Source organism: Nicotiana sylvestris, chromosome 10 (genome assembly GCF_000393655.2).
Source record: "Nicotiana sylvestris chromosome 10, ASM39365v2, whole genome shotgun sequence".
Lineage (NCBI taxonomy): Eukaryota > Viridiplantae > Streptophyta > Magnoliopsida > Solanales > Solanaceae > Nicotiana > Nicotiana sylvestris.
The window spans coordinates 78132620-78149234 of record NC_091066.1 but is presented as its reverse complement, the minus strand read 5'-3'; the positions used below and the strand labels follow the sequence as shown (position 1 = coordinate 78149234).

The window sequence follows — 16615 nt, the reverse complement described above, 5'->3', positions numbered from 1 at the left end:
GGCTAACTTTACTTCGAGTTCGAGCAAATCCTCACTCGATCATAAAAGCCCACAGGCTATCTTAACTCAAGAGCGAGCATACCTCGAACACCCGGGGACTACCTACTCGAGCTATCCCAGTTCAAAATCATAAGACCTCAAAGTGGCACCCCTCGATATATGGGCCAAGGCCATCATACTCGGGGACTAACCTTTCGGACAAGTTCGAAAGGCTATCGGAAAACAAGGCCAAGAGACATACCCGAATGCTACGTCCATATTAAAGACTACAGTCATGTAAAAGGCTACGGCTGAAATAATGCGGTTTGGAAACGTCTGACTTCTGCCATAAATTAAAGGCCTTCAAATACTTTGAAAAATCGGTTAAACTCGGCTACCCTCGACAAAAGCATAAAGGGCTTCGATAAAATTAGCCCTCGAATAATTTAAAGGCTTCGATAACATCAACCTTCGAAAACGCCTTAAGAGGCAGTAACACGAACGGGTTTTGATCGATTGAACCCTCGAAAAACCCAATGGGTACAAAAAATACATGCTAAGGTATAAAGAAATTTTCACTAAGTCTTTTAGCCGAAAAGATGGAAAAATTATAGCCGTCTTAGAGGCTGAACTGGCCCAACTTAAAGAGCCTAAGGGCCGATCAAAAAGAGCCTAAGGACTGATCTAAAAGAGCCTAAGGTCCAATATAAAAAAAAAAACTAAGGGCTAACTTTACTTCGAGTTCGAGCAAATCCTCACTCGACTATAAAGCCTAAGGGCTAACTTCATTTCGAGTTCGAGCAAGTACTCACTCGACTACTAAGCCCAAGGGCTAACCGAGTTCAAGAAAATTCTTACTCAGGGACTATCCATAAAGCCTATAGGCTAACTTCATTTCGAGTTCGAGAAAGTACTGACTCGGTTACTAAGCCCAAGGGCTACCCGAGTTCGAAAAAATTCTCACTCAAGGACTATCCATAAAGCCTATGGGCTAACTTCATTTCGATTTCGAGCAAGTACTCACTCGACTACTAAGCCCAAAGGCTACCCGAGTTCGAGAAAATTCTCACTCTGGGAACTATCTTTCGAGCCCAAGGGCCACCTAATCTCAAGTTCGAGCATGTCCTTGTTTGGCCATAAGGCCTAAGGGCTATTTTTATTTCAAGTTCGAGCGAGCACTCACTCAACTATCAAGCCCAAGGGCTGCCTTACCTCATCGACTGTTAAGCCTAACAGCTACTCAAACTCAAGTTCGAATAGTCATTCGGGGACCATTCATCAAAAACTTTCAAGGGCAGAACTTATTATCGGTCATTACCATCTCAAACTTTGGACATTCAAAAGGAATTTTATGATAAGGCACTTTGACCCGCATAAAAGAGTAACAAATTCAGAAGCCGTTGAAGGAAAAAGGCTTTGTATAAACTTTTTTACAAAAGCTATAGGTCACAATTAAGAGTTCCTCGCAAGGGTCGATCAACCTCAAAAGCAAAAAATTACTAAAAGCACGAAACCTAAGCGGCACGGTTCTCATCGACAGAAGCGTCTTCGCCCTCGGAACCTTCCGCCAGACTCGCTAAAAGTTCTCGGAGTTTTCCTCGAGAAAGGCCAACTTCCAAGCTTTCGTTTCCTCAGTCGCTTACGTCACGATGATGATATCGTGGAAAATCGGGATAAAAGATCAAGGACTCAATTCGTTTCTTGTCGTTATACTCTAAGAAATGCGGGGACTATCTGTATACGGTAGAAATAGGGGCTACTCTATTTCGTGAGCTCGAGGGTCACCTCAAGAGCGAGATCGAAATAGACTAAGAGCGAACCCAATGTATACGATCAAAATCATATGCCTCCAATATTAAAGGCTCGAGAAGTCGCATCGAGAACAAAAATTCGATATAGACCAAGCTCAGGCTCGAAGGTAGAATAAGAGGCTCGAAGGTAGAATAAGAGGCTCGAAGACCTAAGTGCTCGAGGAGCATCGGAGCCACGTGTGCTCGACCCCGAAATAGTACCGTTATGAATTTGTAATAGAATGAGCTAGATTCCTGCCACGTCCCCAAGATCATGGCGCAAATCTCGAAATGGGATTGTAGGATTCCGTATTAGGCGGTTAGACAGCTGTATCAAGAATATTTCTTACTGTTAATAATAATATACCTTATTTAAGGTTCCCCTATTATATAAAGAGGACCTCAACCATTTGTAAAGATTATCTAATCATTGAGCAAAAAATATACTTTCTACTTTTTGCTTACCGTTCATCAGAATCATCCTTCAGCTCTATTGTTCTTATTTTACTTTTCTTGCTTAATTGTTCTTATTGTTCTAAGCTCACCTCGAGGTCACTAAGCTCGAGGTCACTGCTGCTGACTAATATTGGTTTGATTCATTTGTCTCTTTCATTTCTATTTCATATTTTTTTATTATTAATTGGTATTGAGCTAAATCATATATCTTTAAAATCACAAATCAAATTTAATTGTTACTCGTATTTTCGAGGTAAACACATATATTAACAATATAAAAATAAAAGAATTAAATAATAACAAATATATATTTAAAATGAATAATTCGTATATTATTAACTACTCACCATAATATCCGCGTAACTTTTAGTATGTAAAACAAAACAATGAAGTACTCAACACATGAGTCATAATTTGGTTACCTTCGAGTAAAGGACAACTTAACCACCTACCTAATATTTAAAGGAAGCATTTGGCATAATTGAAGTCAAAGGGGCAAAATAGTAACCCAGTTCAAACATTTGGGAGCAGATCCGCAATTTACCTCCATCTTATGAAAAATAAACACATAATTATCTGCACGTGTAACACGCATCATTCAGATACCTGCAGAGTGAGTCATACTACAAAAATCATTAAAGTGACAGTCAACTTTGGTGATCCACAAATACTATATTATAGAATTCCTCAGATCCCAAATCTGTCATCATAATTCCCATTTTCAGTTCAATAGAAGCTTAGCTTAGCTCCATTTTCCATCAATGGCACAGTTTAGCAATGGCTCAACCGTCGATCCAAGAACCGGCTATTCTCCGGCGGACTCAACATTCTACAGTAAACGAGACCCAATTCCCTTGCCAGCAAATGAAGCTCTCGACGTGACAACTTTCATATCATCACGAGCACACCGCGGCAAAGTCGCTTTCATCGACGCCACAACAGGGCAGCAACTCACTTTCTCCGACGTCTGGAACGCCGTCGAATCTTTAGCCACGTGTCTCTCTATCGACATGGGAATTCGTAAGGGCAACGTAGTTCTTCTCCTCTCACCAAACTCCATCTATTTCCCCATTGTTTGCCTCGCCGTCATGTCCCTCGGCGCTATTATCACCACAACAAACCCCCTCAACACCCCACGTGAAATTAACAAACAGATCAAAGATTCAAACCCTGTAATCGCTTTCACAATCCCTGAACTCCTCCCTAAGCTCGTCGATTCTAATCTCCCGATTATTCTTATCAACAATCAAACAACAAATCTTACTCAAAAGGATAATTTTAATTTCAAGATTTTGGGTAATTTAGAGAATTTGATTCAGAAAAAACCTGTTCAAAGCAGATTGAAAGAGCGAGTGACACAAGATGATACGGCTACTCTGCTTTATTCTTCAGGAACTACTGGTGCAAGTAAAGGAGTTGTTTCATCTCATAGAAATTTAATTGCTATGGTTCAAACAATTGTGGGTCGGTTCAAATTAGACCAGGGAGAACAAACTTTTATATGTACGGTACCCATGTTTCATATTTACGGTTTAGCAGCTTTTGCAGCAGGATTATTAGCTAGTGGATCGACAGTCGTGGTACTATCGAAATTTGAAATGGACGAAATGTTATTATCAATTCACAAATACAAAGCAACTTATTTACCACTCGTGCCACCAATTCTTGTTGCTTTAGTGAATAATGCTGAGGTGATTAAAAAGAAATATGATTTGAGCAGTTTAAAGAAAGTTCTTTCTGGGGGTGCACCGTTAAGTAAGGAAGTAATTGAAGGGTTTTTGGAGAAATATCCTAGTGTGGCAATTTTGCAAGGGTATGGGTTGACTGAATCAACGGCAATTGGGGCGTCAACGGATTCGTTAGAGGAGAGCCGGAGATATGGGACGGCGGGGATGTTGTCGCCGAGCATGTCGGCAAAAATTGTGGATCCGGAAAGTGGGAAGGCTTTTCCGGTGAATAAGACCGGTGAACTTTGGCTAAGGGGACCTACCATTATGAAAGGTATGATTTTTATTTTTTTAAACATGTTTTTGGCATTTTGATTTAATTTTTTGCAATAATTGAATATGATACTACGGAAAAGTTGTGTTGGCCATATCTGTATGAATCATCTTCCCTAGTAATTTTTTAGTGATGTTACAGTAGTGTGACAAGTTGGAATCAGCAGCTAAAGCATTATTTAAGAAATAATGACAAGTTGGAATTTAGCAGCTAAGGCATTAAATAAGAAAGAATGGAAAGAGATGGTCACAATTTAATCTCAAGTTGTAACTAAAAGGTGATGAATAATTGCAGATCCAGAAAAAGATGGAATATGATACTCCATTCTTTTGTGACAGCGGAGAGGAATTTTTAGTACAAAAATGTATTTTAAAAGAATTTCAATTTACATATAATTTAAGTTGAATAAGACCAGTGACTTTTGTTCCAGTCCATACATTAAGATAATGTAATTATGAACTTTTTTTATAATTACCAATAAGGGTTGTGGTGGAGTGGTAAGTACTCCTTCATCCTTAACCACAGGTCTAGAGTTCGAGCCCTAGGCAGGGAGTCGCCTTTGTTAGGGATCGCTTTACCCCCAATATGGGTACCGGATACCGGGTGAGAAAAAAATAAAAAAATTTATAATTATGATGTCCGAACCAGCATGTACACGCATCGACTAATTCCACGAGACACATATCACTTCTCACCAATATAAGTATTGGATAACTTTGTTCACCGAAACTTGGACAAATGAAAAAAAATCACTTAGTAATGTTTTTACCTTTACTAGGATTTAAGTGTGAGATCTTATGGTTCTTAATCCATTTTATTGACCACTAAATCACTTAAACTTTAGCATTTTCTTTTTGTCTGCTCCACTGTCTACCATAGTTGTTGATGGTCCAATAAAGTAGATGGGGACTAAAGAAATATTCAGAATTTTCTCCTTTTTTTTTTTTGGACATCAACTGAAGCGTCACTTTATGCAATCCTGTCCAGAATTAGTGCAGAACATAGGATCAAGTTAAAAGTAAAGTCAGTTCAATATCACCCTAAAGGATTTAATGACTTTCACATGTTTTTAATATTTGGAAATTAGTTTGATATTTTGCCTATGTGTTAAGAGATTTTAGAAATCACTACTGGAAAAACTAATTGCACGTTTTGCACCTCAGTTTACAATATATTCAGTTTGTTATATTGACCTCAGTTTGATTATTTTATTACTGACAGCTCCATATAGGTTTTTAAAATTATACTCGCATCCTACATGTTTCGTATTCTTAAATAGAGATACTTCTTTTATTATTAGCTTGAGATAATTCTGGTTAAGATGCATTATTATCTACCAATAATTCCTTTGTAATGAATTTTTCTTAATGTGATATTCTATATTTTCTCTTCGAGAATTTTGGATTTTGTATTACTAATACATTTTTAGTTAGCATCTTTCCACAAAGTAGTCTGCTGCCCCATCCTTTGTATTTTCCAAGAGTAAGAAAGAACATCATATACTTACCTTAAGTAGGATTTTAACTGCTATATTGTAGTTACATTCTTCTACAATCCTTATTGGAAGCAAACCTATTGTTATAGCCTTTATTCCCGATTGTGTTGAAGTTTCTCTATTGCTGGAATATCCGTTAACTTATTCAGTTCTCCCTCCAACACAGGTTATTTCAGTAATGAAGAAGCTACTGCCTCAACTTTAGACTCAGAGGGATGGTTAAGAACTGGAGATCTCTGTTATATAGATGAGGACGGTTTCATTTTTGTGGTTGATAGATTAAAGGAGCTGATCAAATATAAGGGTTATCAGGTAAACAAAAGACTCAGTTTATCGTTCTTCCAATATATAGCTGGATTTTCTATATGGCCAAATGGCCTAAACACGTATTATGCATCTGACATTTCTTTAATGGTTACAACGCTCTGAAAACTTGTCATATGGACTTGTAGGTTCCTCCAGCAGAGTTAGAGGCTTTGTTGCTCACTCATCCAGAAATTTCTGATGCTGCTGTTATACCGTGAGTATTACTTCCAATTGCGTTCTCTGATTTTTTACTATTACAGTGGCTTCCTTAATTAGTCAGAGGGGTATGAAGCTATGGATCTCTGATGCTCATTTCATAAATCTTGTGGTGTTTAAGGTTTCCGGATAAGGATGTCGGACAGTTTCCTATGGCATATGTAGTAAGAAAATCTGGAAGTAGTCTGTCAGAGAGTGCAGTCATGGATTTTATTGCCAAACAGGTAATTTAAAATGTCATTTACTAGAGGAATTTATATGAACGTACTAAGACTTGAAACTCTGCAATTTCTGGTATTCTATTCAGATCTGTAGTGATGGCTAAATTTAAAGATAATTTTGTTTGTGTAGGTGGCTCCATACAAGAGAATCCGGAGAGTTGCATTTGTGGCTTCCATACCCAAGAATCCTTCTGGCAAAATACTCAGGAAGGATCTGATAAAGCTAGCAACATCTAAACTTTGAAAAAGGAGATTAAGAGTTTCCCCTGTAACTAAAACTTTCAGCAGCCATAGTTTGTGATCATGGCTACTAGAGTAAACTCATTATTCCTTTGGTGTATCAAACTTATGAATGTCGGATTTGAGTTTTAAGCAACTATTGTTACCCTGTTAATAATGGAATAAAGTGTGCTGAAATTCATTGTTGATATTTATAAATGATTGAAGAGTTTTGTCCTCTCATTGAATCTTGGACTTCTATTAACTTGGTAGGACTATCTTATGTGTAAAGTTGTACGAAGGGAATAATTCTCCGCATTCGTGGAAAAAAAAACGCATTACAGCTCTGTAAAAGTAAACAAATGAAGCAGTACTATACTACTAAATTGCAGGTGGAAAACATTTCTCATCAATGCACAAAAACATGGTGTCTTATCTTCATCTCCATTTTTCCAACTCAACTAGATCATTGCATTGCAGCTTCAGCAGTATGAGAAAGTAGAAAATACATGTGCTCCTCTTTTTCGCTTTTTAATCATAGTTTTAGGGTCACTTATTATTCAGGAGTTCGAAACAATTAGCGCTTTCTACCAGCATCTAATGCTGATAACTGTTTGGTAAAATAGAGTGAATATAAGTAACAAAAAAGCAAGGAACAGGAAATTTCATAACACGAGAAGGATGAAATCAACAAGAGCCAGCATCACCAGCCAAAACGCCTGCAGTATGGGAGCGGACGAAGTAGCTCTATAGTGAAATTATCCCACAACATGCAACTTCCCTCTACTTCTATATGTGTTAAAGAGAAAAAAAAAGGACAAAGAAAACCAAAGGAACACCGAAATAGCAGTAAGGTATTTCTTTTAAATTTACACAAAAAAGAGTTTGTTTGCTCATTGTAAAAGAATTCGCTCATCCTACTTCTCTACATGGATAATGGAAGAAGCATCCTTCGCTTCTTTTTCCTGGCCGATCTTACTTTCTTTGCTATTTTCATGCACAAAAGTAATAGCAAGGTCACACATACTAAAATAAAAGCAAGCCTTAGATGCCTGAAGTACAGTGAAACGGCAGAAAAAACCAGGAATGCTAAGATAACCAGTTCCCATATCACAAAGATGACGACATCCACCCTGCATCAACAAAGAGAAAAAAATGATATAAGAGGAAAAGCGCAGAAGAAAGAAATTCTAAGTTACTGCCAGAAGTGGTAACGATACGTAGACAATGATAATCCTCCATACAGGAAACTGCAAAAGGTTTTGTTTGAGAGACCTACACAACTCTAGGACCAAGCAGTAAGGATCCATTCACCAAAGTCTTCATCCAGTCCATTGTTAAAGGTAGGGTCATAACATTTTCACTCGATCCAGCATTTGCTGCCTCTACATGTACTGATATATTCGATGTACTTGAATCAATCTCTCGAAATAAATGACTAATAACTCATCCCGGCTTCTGAGATTTTGATGTGCGAATTTCTTTTATTACCAAAAACAAGTCATCCGTGCTTTTCAAAACTATTGAAAAAGGGAAGAATTGGCACATCAATGTCTATGCGTCATAGCTCATTCAAATCCTAAAATACGTTAAATATGCTAGTTTTTTTCTTTCTGAAGATCAGTTAATAGTAGATAATTTTTTGGTAAAATTAAAAAGAGGTAACTTATCAACAATATAAAAATAGAAAGAGGTAGAGAAGCCTCAAAATGTTATGAGCCATTTTAATAATCCACGACAAAATGGCATTTAAAAATTACTTAGATATGATCGCGTAGTACTTAATGACTGGAAAGCCTCAAAAGAGTGGGATGCCACTTACCTTGTAGTACCTTATATTGGTCAGTAGGTATTCAATCACGCAAAGTGGAAAAACTCCCTTATACCTTGGTCAACTTCTCAATGCATCCAGCGGAAAGGATTTGAGAAAAGATTTGCAAGGTGGAAGAAGCAATGTTTAAAAACAGGGGCAAGCTTAACAGTATAATACATAAATTACCTTTTCTTTTTCATGTAGACAAATAGATCATACTAGAAAGCACAATAATTTGTACATTGTATAACCAGTATTCCAGCTTAAATTCCATACAGATTTAATGGCTATTGAATGCAATTAGTTGTCTTATTCCATATTGCAGCTTTAATAGCGAAAATCTAAAAGAACTTCTTATGAGGATGAAAAGGGGAAAAAAGAAAAACCACCTCGTCAAGTGAACATATTTACCACAGCAACCAAGTATAAGGAACTTGTTGCAACAGATGTAAAAGCATTTGATACGGTTATATTTCAGCACAGGTGATCTAACTTATCCTAAGTTTGCAGAAATACAGTAAATTAAGGTGGGGAAGGTTTCTTTGGTGGAAGACAATACTAACAAAAGCGGGCAAATCTAGATTGATAAAACACATTTTATACATTTAGCACCAGTATTCCTACTTACCAAAAATATCTTGTTTCATATCGATTCTTTTTCCCCTTTTTTTTTTTGAGAATGAATCGATTCTCCAATGGCTAACAAATGAACTCTTATCTTCACTCATTACTACAACTTCAATAGCCAGCTAATTGAAGAGGAACTCAAGTGGAGCTCAAGAAGTGGATGCAGAATGGGTGGAGAAAATCACATTAATTGAAGGATTGTTAGAAGACCAGCGAAATTGGGGGTGACAAACGCGCGGGTCGGATCGAAAACGGGTAACGAAAAAACGAATAAATTATCCGACCCGACCCATATTTAATACGGATAAAAAACAGGTTAACCGGCGGATAATATGGGTAACCATATTATCCATGGCTTCATGAATATGGTCACTTTTGAAAGAACTCCTAGTCTCCCAAACTAGAGGAACCACCAATTTGAGGTTTCACATATGTAAAAGTTAAACCCATTAGTTATACATTGGTTATCCATTTTCTAAATGGATAATATGGTTCTTATCCATATTTGACCCGTTTTTAAAAAGTTCATTATCCAACCCATTTTTAGTGGATAATATGAGTGGTTAACTGTTTTTTTTTAGCCTTTTCGCTACCCCTAAGCGAAATTGTAAACATGGGTACATGGCTATAACTGGACGACACCATTGAGATATCTTCCGAGGTTGAACATCATAGAGGAAAATATAATTAGAAAGAGAGAAGTAAAATAAGTTGAATAGTTGGTCACTCCTTAACGTATGGATAAGCAGGAGATTTTAAACAAAAATTGGCTGCTGAGCTGAGATGATGTTTACAATAGTGGAGGGTTAAAATGAGGTTTTCTCAAGATTTTAGATTTAGGAGACAAGTGAAGGAATGGAACCTTGTTAGTGCCAAGGAGCTGTTGCAGGACTTGATAAAACTACAACCAAAAAAATGATAAATGTTCACTGAGGAATGAGCATCAACTAACCGACACATTCTGTCTCAAAAGCTTCTGCAATGTTATTATTGAAACAAGGATACAATTTAAGCTACTACATGGAGAAAGAGAAACCAGAAGAAGAAGATCGATCCAAAAGATTCAAAGAAGGGGAGGAAATGGGAAAGTGTCACTAGCAGTTTAGTGAACTTCTTAGGGGTCGTTTGGTTAGGAAACAAGTTATTCCATAATTATCATGGGATTAGTTATCCCACCCTTCTATATGGAAAAAAATAACACTACAATCCCGGGATAACTAATCCCGGAATTAGTTATACTGTTGTTTTATCCCAACCAAACGTGAGATAAACTCATCTCAAATTTTAATCCCGGGATCAATTGTCTCTTATCCCTCGTACGAAACGAGTCCTTAGTGTATAAATCACCCACTCCAATCAGCTTACCATTGTCGAATACACATCAATTCATCTTTTTTATTCTTCTTCTTCTTTTGTGAGCCATTCTCCGTGGTTCCCTGAATTGGCATTTGAAGATTCGGGTTCTTCTAGAATTCCTAGTTTTTCATCTAACGCATACATTACACAAAATGCCTCGGGTTCTTCTTGAACTCATAGTTTTTCGTGTAAGACATACACTATACAAACATAGTGTTGTCCATTTTTACTGATTCGTCAAACTGGATTGTAAATCTACTGCAACTCACAATCGATCAAGTCATATGAGAAAACTTCTATGGCAAACAATTACTTGTACTATATCTAATAGCTTCATAATATTCCTCTCATTCAAAAGATCCAATCCTTTCCTTTTTCTTTTTCGATGACGGTGGTGTCCAGGACTCTGCCCACTAAAGCTTGGGCAGATAGGAAGACATAACCTAGTGTTATTTGCCTCCGCTGCGAGTCAAAAGACCCAATTTTTAACCATTCAAAGAACTTCGGCGAGCCAAAATAATCAACTAATCATGCCAAAACTTAAAACTTCCATATAATAATCCCCAATCAAACATAAAAATGACCTCCAAATAATGGATTTAACCAAATCAAATCCAATTCTCAGATGCATATATCCATAAACACCTCATAGACTGTGCAGATGCGAAAAAAGAAAAAAAATTATAGGATAAGGAAAATGAAGCTAAAAGAAATATAGGATAAGGAAAACGTAGCCCTAATTGGAAATGGAATGATACCTTGTGGATGTTAAGTTAGAGGTAGAGGAGAAGAAAGAGACGGAAGCCCAATCGTGTTTTGATCTAATCTGATACTCTCTCAGCTGCTCTGCTAGTTTTGATCTCGTTATCATCCTTCCCTTTCGTCTCCTTCGCTGCTTCCTCTCTCTCAATCGATCAAATGTTGATTCTGTGTGTGCCTCTGTGCGTGTGTATGTGGGTGTGTTTCTGCAGCTCTCCTACGCTTGCATCGGTGGAGCGGAGATTCCAAAGAGATGAATGTGCCGGCGGCGACACGACGGCCGGCGATCGGAAGGTATTCGAATTATTACGAGAAGAGAGGATGGGAACACTACTAGCAATGTTCGTTTGCGTTATTACAAATTTCTCTGTTTTTGATTTTCACACTACTAATATTTTGAGTTTTATATTCCTAATATTGCAAGTAAAGATTTTTATTGTTTTTCTTCCTTTTTATTGGCCTATAGTATTTAGTTCTGATTGTTTTATATGTTCCTATTTTCAAAATGAAGCGGAACATGAAGTTTGTTTTCTTTATATATCGGAATTAAGAATTTCAAATAAGTAGCATTGATTTGGAGGTCCACTGCCAACAAATTTTGTGGCATCTATTAAGATTTTGAGGGATCATTTGGTTCACGTTATGTGAGTATCATGCGGATATTGTTTATACGATGATTAATAATAAGTGAATTATTCTGAGTTGATTAATGATATAGGACTGGTAGATTACTAATAAGTGAAAGTGAATTATTCTGAGCTGATTAATGATATAGGACTGGTAGATTAATAATAAAGAGATTGTTGTGTAAAAAGAACTTGTTTATATAAGGCAAAAAACTGTCCAAAGAAGGAACGGTTGAATGCTTCAATTGCATAGATGTATGTTGTAAAATCACAGTAATGTTTGCTAAATCTTCTCTAGTAATCATAGCTATATCTAGAGAAATTGTGGGTTGATATCTATACAGGCATGGCAGATTAGAAATGTCTATGTTTGTTTCAAACCAAAGGCACGATAAAAACAGATAGAGAAAAACTCCAATAATTAAGAAGATGCAAGTGTAATAACTATGAAATACTTTTTATCTTATTTGAATAGCAACAGCTACAGATCGACTTAACATTACGATTGCCATGGATTACTGGAGCTATTATTACAGGGAATAAAATAGATATTGGTAATAAAATGGAGGTACATGACTACCATTGAGGTGCAGTGCAATAACCTAAACCATAAAGAGCATTTCTTGTTGGGGAACATGCAGGTTTAAAAAGTGTAACAGGATCCATCACTTATCCATCCAAATAACACATCGTAGGCTCTTTCCTTGAGCAAGTAAATCAAAAGCCTTGTTGATGTCTTGAAAACTCACTTCATGAGTCACAAACTTGTCCAGTTGCAATTCCTAAACCCACACAAAAATAGGGTCTAATGTTAGAAAAGATCCCCATCAAAGCGATGAATACACAAGAATCAGACTTTTTGATATAATGTCACTCCTTTGGCCTGCGAAAAGACAGACCAAATTGCTTAATTACCTTGTCGAGGTATCGTTTGACAAGAAGAGGAATGTCAGATTTGGGTTTGAGACCCCCAAATAGTGATCCCATGAGAGTTTTCCCACTATGAAGAACATCGAAAGATTTAAAGGTCAAATCTGCTCCCGGTTTATCAACTCCTAAAACAATTGTCTTTCCCCAACCCTGATATAACAGCCAAAATCATTACATACGGATTTATGTTAGCAAAATCAAGGGGGGGAAAAAAAAAAGAGGAGCAAAAGAGTATAGGAACAATAACAATATATAAATGAAGTGTAGTTCTATGGAAGAGCTATTGGGGAAACCTTTCTGCAGCAGGCATATGCTTCCTGCACAACTGTTCCGAGACCAACACATTCGAAGCAGTAGTCAGCACCTCCATTAGTCATTTCATTTATCAACTGCTCAAAAAACAGAAAATGAAAATGCGATAATTTTTGCATGTGAGGATCTATTACAAGTAATTGTCATCTGATATATCACTTGCTCAAGAAATATGAGAGATTTGGCATGGCATAACCATGCTGTATTGAACAAAGTACAGAAATGATATATGTTACTTGAGTGATAAAAAATTATCAAGATTTCGGTGACTTATCGCATGCGCTCGTTAAATCAAATGATAACAATAATCTTTTTTTTAATATATTTTCCACAAAAATAGGAATAATAAAGAAGATAAAACAGCAGTTCGGTTCATTAGATATGAACCTGGGCGCGTCAAATATCAATCTGAGTGGATAAACACCCACCTGGCTAATAGGTTTATCCCCAAAGCTGTTGGAATTGACAAAATCGGTCACTCCAAATTGCTTTCCTGAGTCGAATGAAAAGGAAAAGGGGGATACAGAAAAAGGGAGAAGTGCAAGTAGATCAGATTGATTACTCAAGTTTCTAGTAGGAAACAAACAAACAAACAAACAAAAAGAATTGGAAGGAATGAAGAAAAGGATAGTTCACCTATTTCGAACTTGTCAGAGTTTATATCTACACCAATAATTCTTGTAGCACCACATATCCTTGCTCCCTCTGCGACCTATAAGACCTGGTGTAAGCATGTAAACTCACCAACACGAACACCAACACCAATGTAAGCAAGAGGAAGCAGAAAGCGGTACATACAGCTAATCCAATTGCGCCCAAACCAAATATTACTACTGTTGATCCTGGTTCCACATTTGCCGTTTTAAAAGCAGCACCTAGTCCTGAACTCATAATATCAGACAAGACATTATTCAAAATCTTGAAAACAAGTTAGATTAATTTGTACTCTTCATCTTTATCCATTCTGCAATGCACACCTTGATTCACCGATCATCCAAAACTAACCATTTGGTTATCATAAATTTTCCTACAACGATCCAATTTTAGGAAAATGTTCTCATTATAACTGATGTTCTGTGATTTATCATCCACCGAATCCCTAGCAAATTGATGTATTAAGCAAGTCTCAAGCAGAAATGGAAACATCTTGTACTAAGTTTATATTTTACTTGTGGCCATTTAATGGTATGATGGAGCAAAGTGCTACTTCACAATTGTGAACTCAAATTTTTTTCTGCATAATTCTACTTCGATGTGTCTGTTAAAGTGGATCTGTTTTTTGGTAATCGGGCTTACACAGTCTGTTTTTACCCTATGCACTAACATAGGTCCCTTTTTAGACATATGATGAAAATTACAGAAAAGAATTTTAAATGATTATTTAAGAAGTTGAACCTGAAACAATATAATCTGAACTCTAACAAATGATTACGCAGGGAGAAGGAAGACGGGTGGGAAACTAACCGGTTGATACTCCACAACTGAAGAGGCAAGCCCTGTTAGGTGGAACACAAGGATCAATCTTTGTTACGTTAGCAATGTCAACAACAGTGTACTCGGCAAAACTTGATACAAACACGAAATGGTATAAAGTTTCTCCGTCAGCAGTAGTGAATCTGCTTGTGCCATCTCTAAGCATGTACGGAGAGCCCTTAAATTGGAATTTTGAGCAAACGTTGCTCTTCTTGGATGTGCAATCTATGCATTCTGTACAGTCGGGCAAAAATATCGGGACAACTGAATCTCCTTCTTTTAAATCCTCAACATCTTCTCCAACACTCTCCACAACCCTTCACTCAATAACACATGATCAAATAAAAGTTAACTTGAACTTTCCATTTTAACCTTAATGACAACATTTTATAGTCGCACAAATGTTTAAACCACCGCTTTTTAAAGCTTTATCACCACACAAATTTTATGGTATATTCAAGACCACAAGTTTCAAAAACCTTACTCCCATTTTCTTTATTAAACTTCGTGCTCAATCAAACTATACCATATAAATTGAAACGGAGAGAGTACTAAACATGAGCTGAAATAATCTCAAGTACAGGCCCTGCATCTGTATTGAAATCAAAGACCGGAGAAAAAAGGTTTGTAGTTAAATGCAGCAATAGGACACAGTTAAGTCAAATTAACACTTACCATCAATCAATTATTCCTACAACCAAAAACAAAAACCCTTTAAACAGATACAAAGAACATGACAGGGGAATATGCTGAAATTACCCGAAAGCTTCATGGCCGAATATTCTTGGAAAGCATGCAGGTTCCTAAAGGAAGACAAGATATTACAGATGATTTCAAAGTTAGGCATTTTCTACGGTGAAAAGATAAAAAAAAAATTGTGGCATTAATTCTCATAAAATTGCATACTTTCAATTTCCAGAAGGTAAAGTCACTGTGACAGAGAGAAGTACATATGATTTTTAGACGAACTTCATGGGCTTTAGGTGGAGCCACAATCACTTCCTCTATCACCAGTGGTTCTCCTGCTTTTCTTGCCACTGCGGCTGTAAAATGTAATACTCTATCATTCAGTCATTTTTGTACCAACTAAAACAAAACTGACAAAATTCCTCCGACCCCTTTTCAGATAAAGAGAAAGAACTTCTCTATAGGCTGACAACCCAACTAAAAGAACTCAAGTTATTTTAATGGAAGAGTAAGTACCTTTGCAACGAATTGGCTTTCCAGCAGTTTTATTTAACTCAGCTTGTGTGGTAGCCATGTCAAAGCTACAAAAACACAGTCCAAAATACACTGTATTGTGTGTGGTGTTTGTATTTTCAATTTCCAGGTGGGTCAGTTTTATATAGTTTCACGACTCAAAAGTAAGGTGACCAGGACCAAATGTTATCACTGATTAAACAAAGATTTTAACTTGATTTGGGTTGCCACAAAGGTAATACACGCTTCCTTCGCTTCACCTTATTTATTGTAGTTTGACTTAGACATAAATTTATTATAATAAAGAAATTAAAGATTTTAAAATTTATATTTCTCGTAACATTTATATGGCTATAAAAATTTTAAAACTTGTGAACATGTGATAGCATTTGTGTGGCTATAAAAACTTCACAATAATAAAATATAAAAATATGTCATACTTTTTTGAACCAACTAATAAAGAAATAGTGTCAAACAAGGTGAAACGGAGGAGTATAATTTAATGAATTTTCAAATCAACAGGTTTAAGCCGTGAAATTGTCTTCAACAGAAATACTAAGTAAGACTGTGTGCAATAAATCTAACATGGTCGGCTTCGAGTTTAATGAAATAACTGATTTTTCTGTTAATTCTATGAAAATACAGTGGTCCCAAATATTGAGAAGGGGGGGGGGGGGGGGGAGTACTTATATCAATCAAAGATTGAGAGTGCATATAATAACTGCCAAATCAAACAGCTCGAGTGCCAAACTGCAAATTAAGGCATACTGAAAATGTCATGCGGCTTTTAAGCGCCATTATTGCCTTGTGGCAACTGGCAACCTATAGATTTTCGC

General features: G+C 36.6%; 2 protein-coding genes and 1 long non-coding RNA gene across 3 annotated transcripts; 1 reads left to right on the top strand and 2 right to left on the bottom strand.

The window, feature by feature from the left end:
• The first annotated feature begins 2856 nt into the window (after nucleotides 1-2856).
• On the top strand, nucleotides 2857-6926 carry LOC104224497 (probable CoA ligase CCL5). The gene is made up of 5 exons (XM_009776171.2): nucleotides 2857-4226; nucleotides 5888-6033; nucleotides 6174-6241; nucleotides 6365-6467; nucleotides 6595-6926. The coding sequence occupies exons 1-5, from the start codon at nucleotides 2987-2989 to the stop codon at nucleotides 6706-6708; spliced, it is 1671 nt and encodes a 556-aa protein (XP_009774473.1). The 5' UTR covers nucleotides 2857-2986; the 3' UTR covers nucleotides 6709-6926.
• A 799-nt stretch (nucleotides 6927-7725) lies between these two features.
• Nucleotides 7726-11328, bottom strand: LOC104224499 (uncharacterized). The gene is made up of 4 exons (XR_011403134.1): nucleotides 11238-11328; nucleotides 8506-8578; nucleotides 7963-8203; nucleotides 7726-7816 (listed from the first exon to the last, which is right to left on the bottom strand). It is a non-coding gene; the product is annotated as an uncharacterized lncRNA (long non-coding RNA).
• Nucleotides 11329-12305: 977 nt separating this feature from the next.
• On the bottom strand, nucleotides 12306-15981 carry LOC104224500 (alcohol dehydrogenase-like 7). The gene is made up of 10 exons (XM_009776173.2): nucleotides 15783-15981; nucleotides 15486-15622; nucleotides 15339-15382; nucleotides 14571-14896; nucleotides 13905-13987; nucleotides 13743-13818; nucleotides 13535-13599; nucleotides 13088-13183; nucleotides 12780-12944; nucleotides 12306-12646 (listed from the first exon to the last, which is right to left on the bottom strand). Exons 1-10 carry the CDS (start codon nucleotides 15838-15840, stop codon nucleotides 12530-12532), a joined length of 1167 nt encoding a protein of 388 aa, XP_009774475.1. The 5' UTR covers nucleotides 15841-15981; the 3' UTR covers nucleotides 12306-12529.
• Nucleotides 15982-16615: the final 634 nt, after the last annotated feature.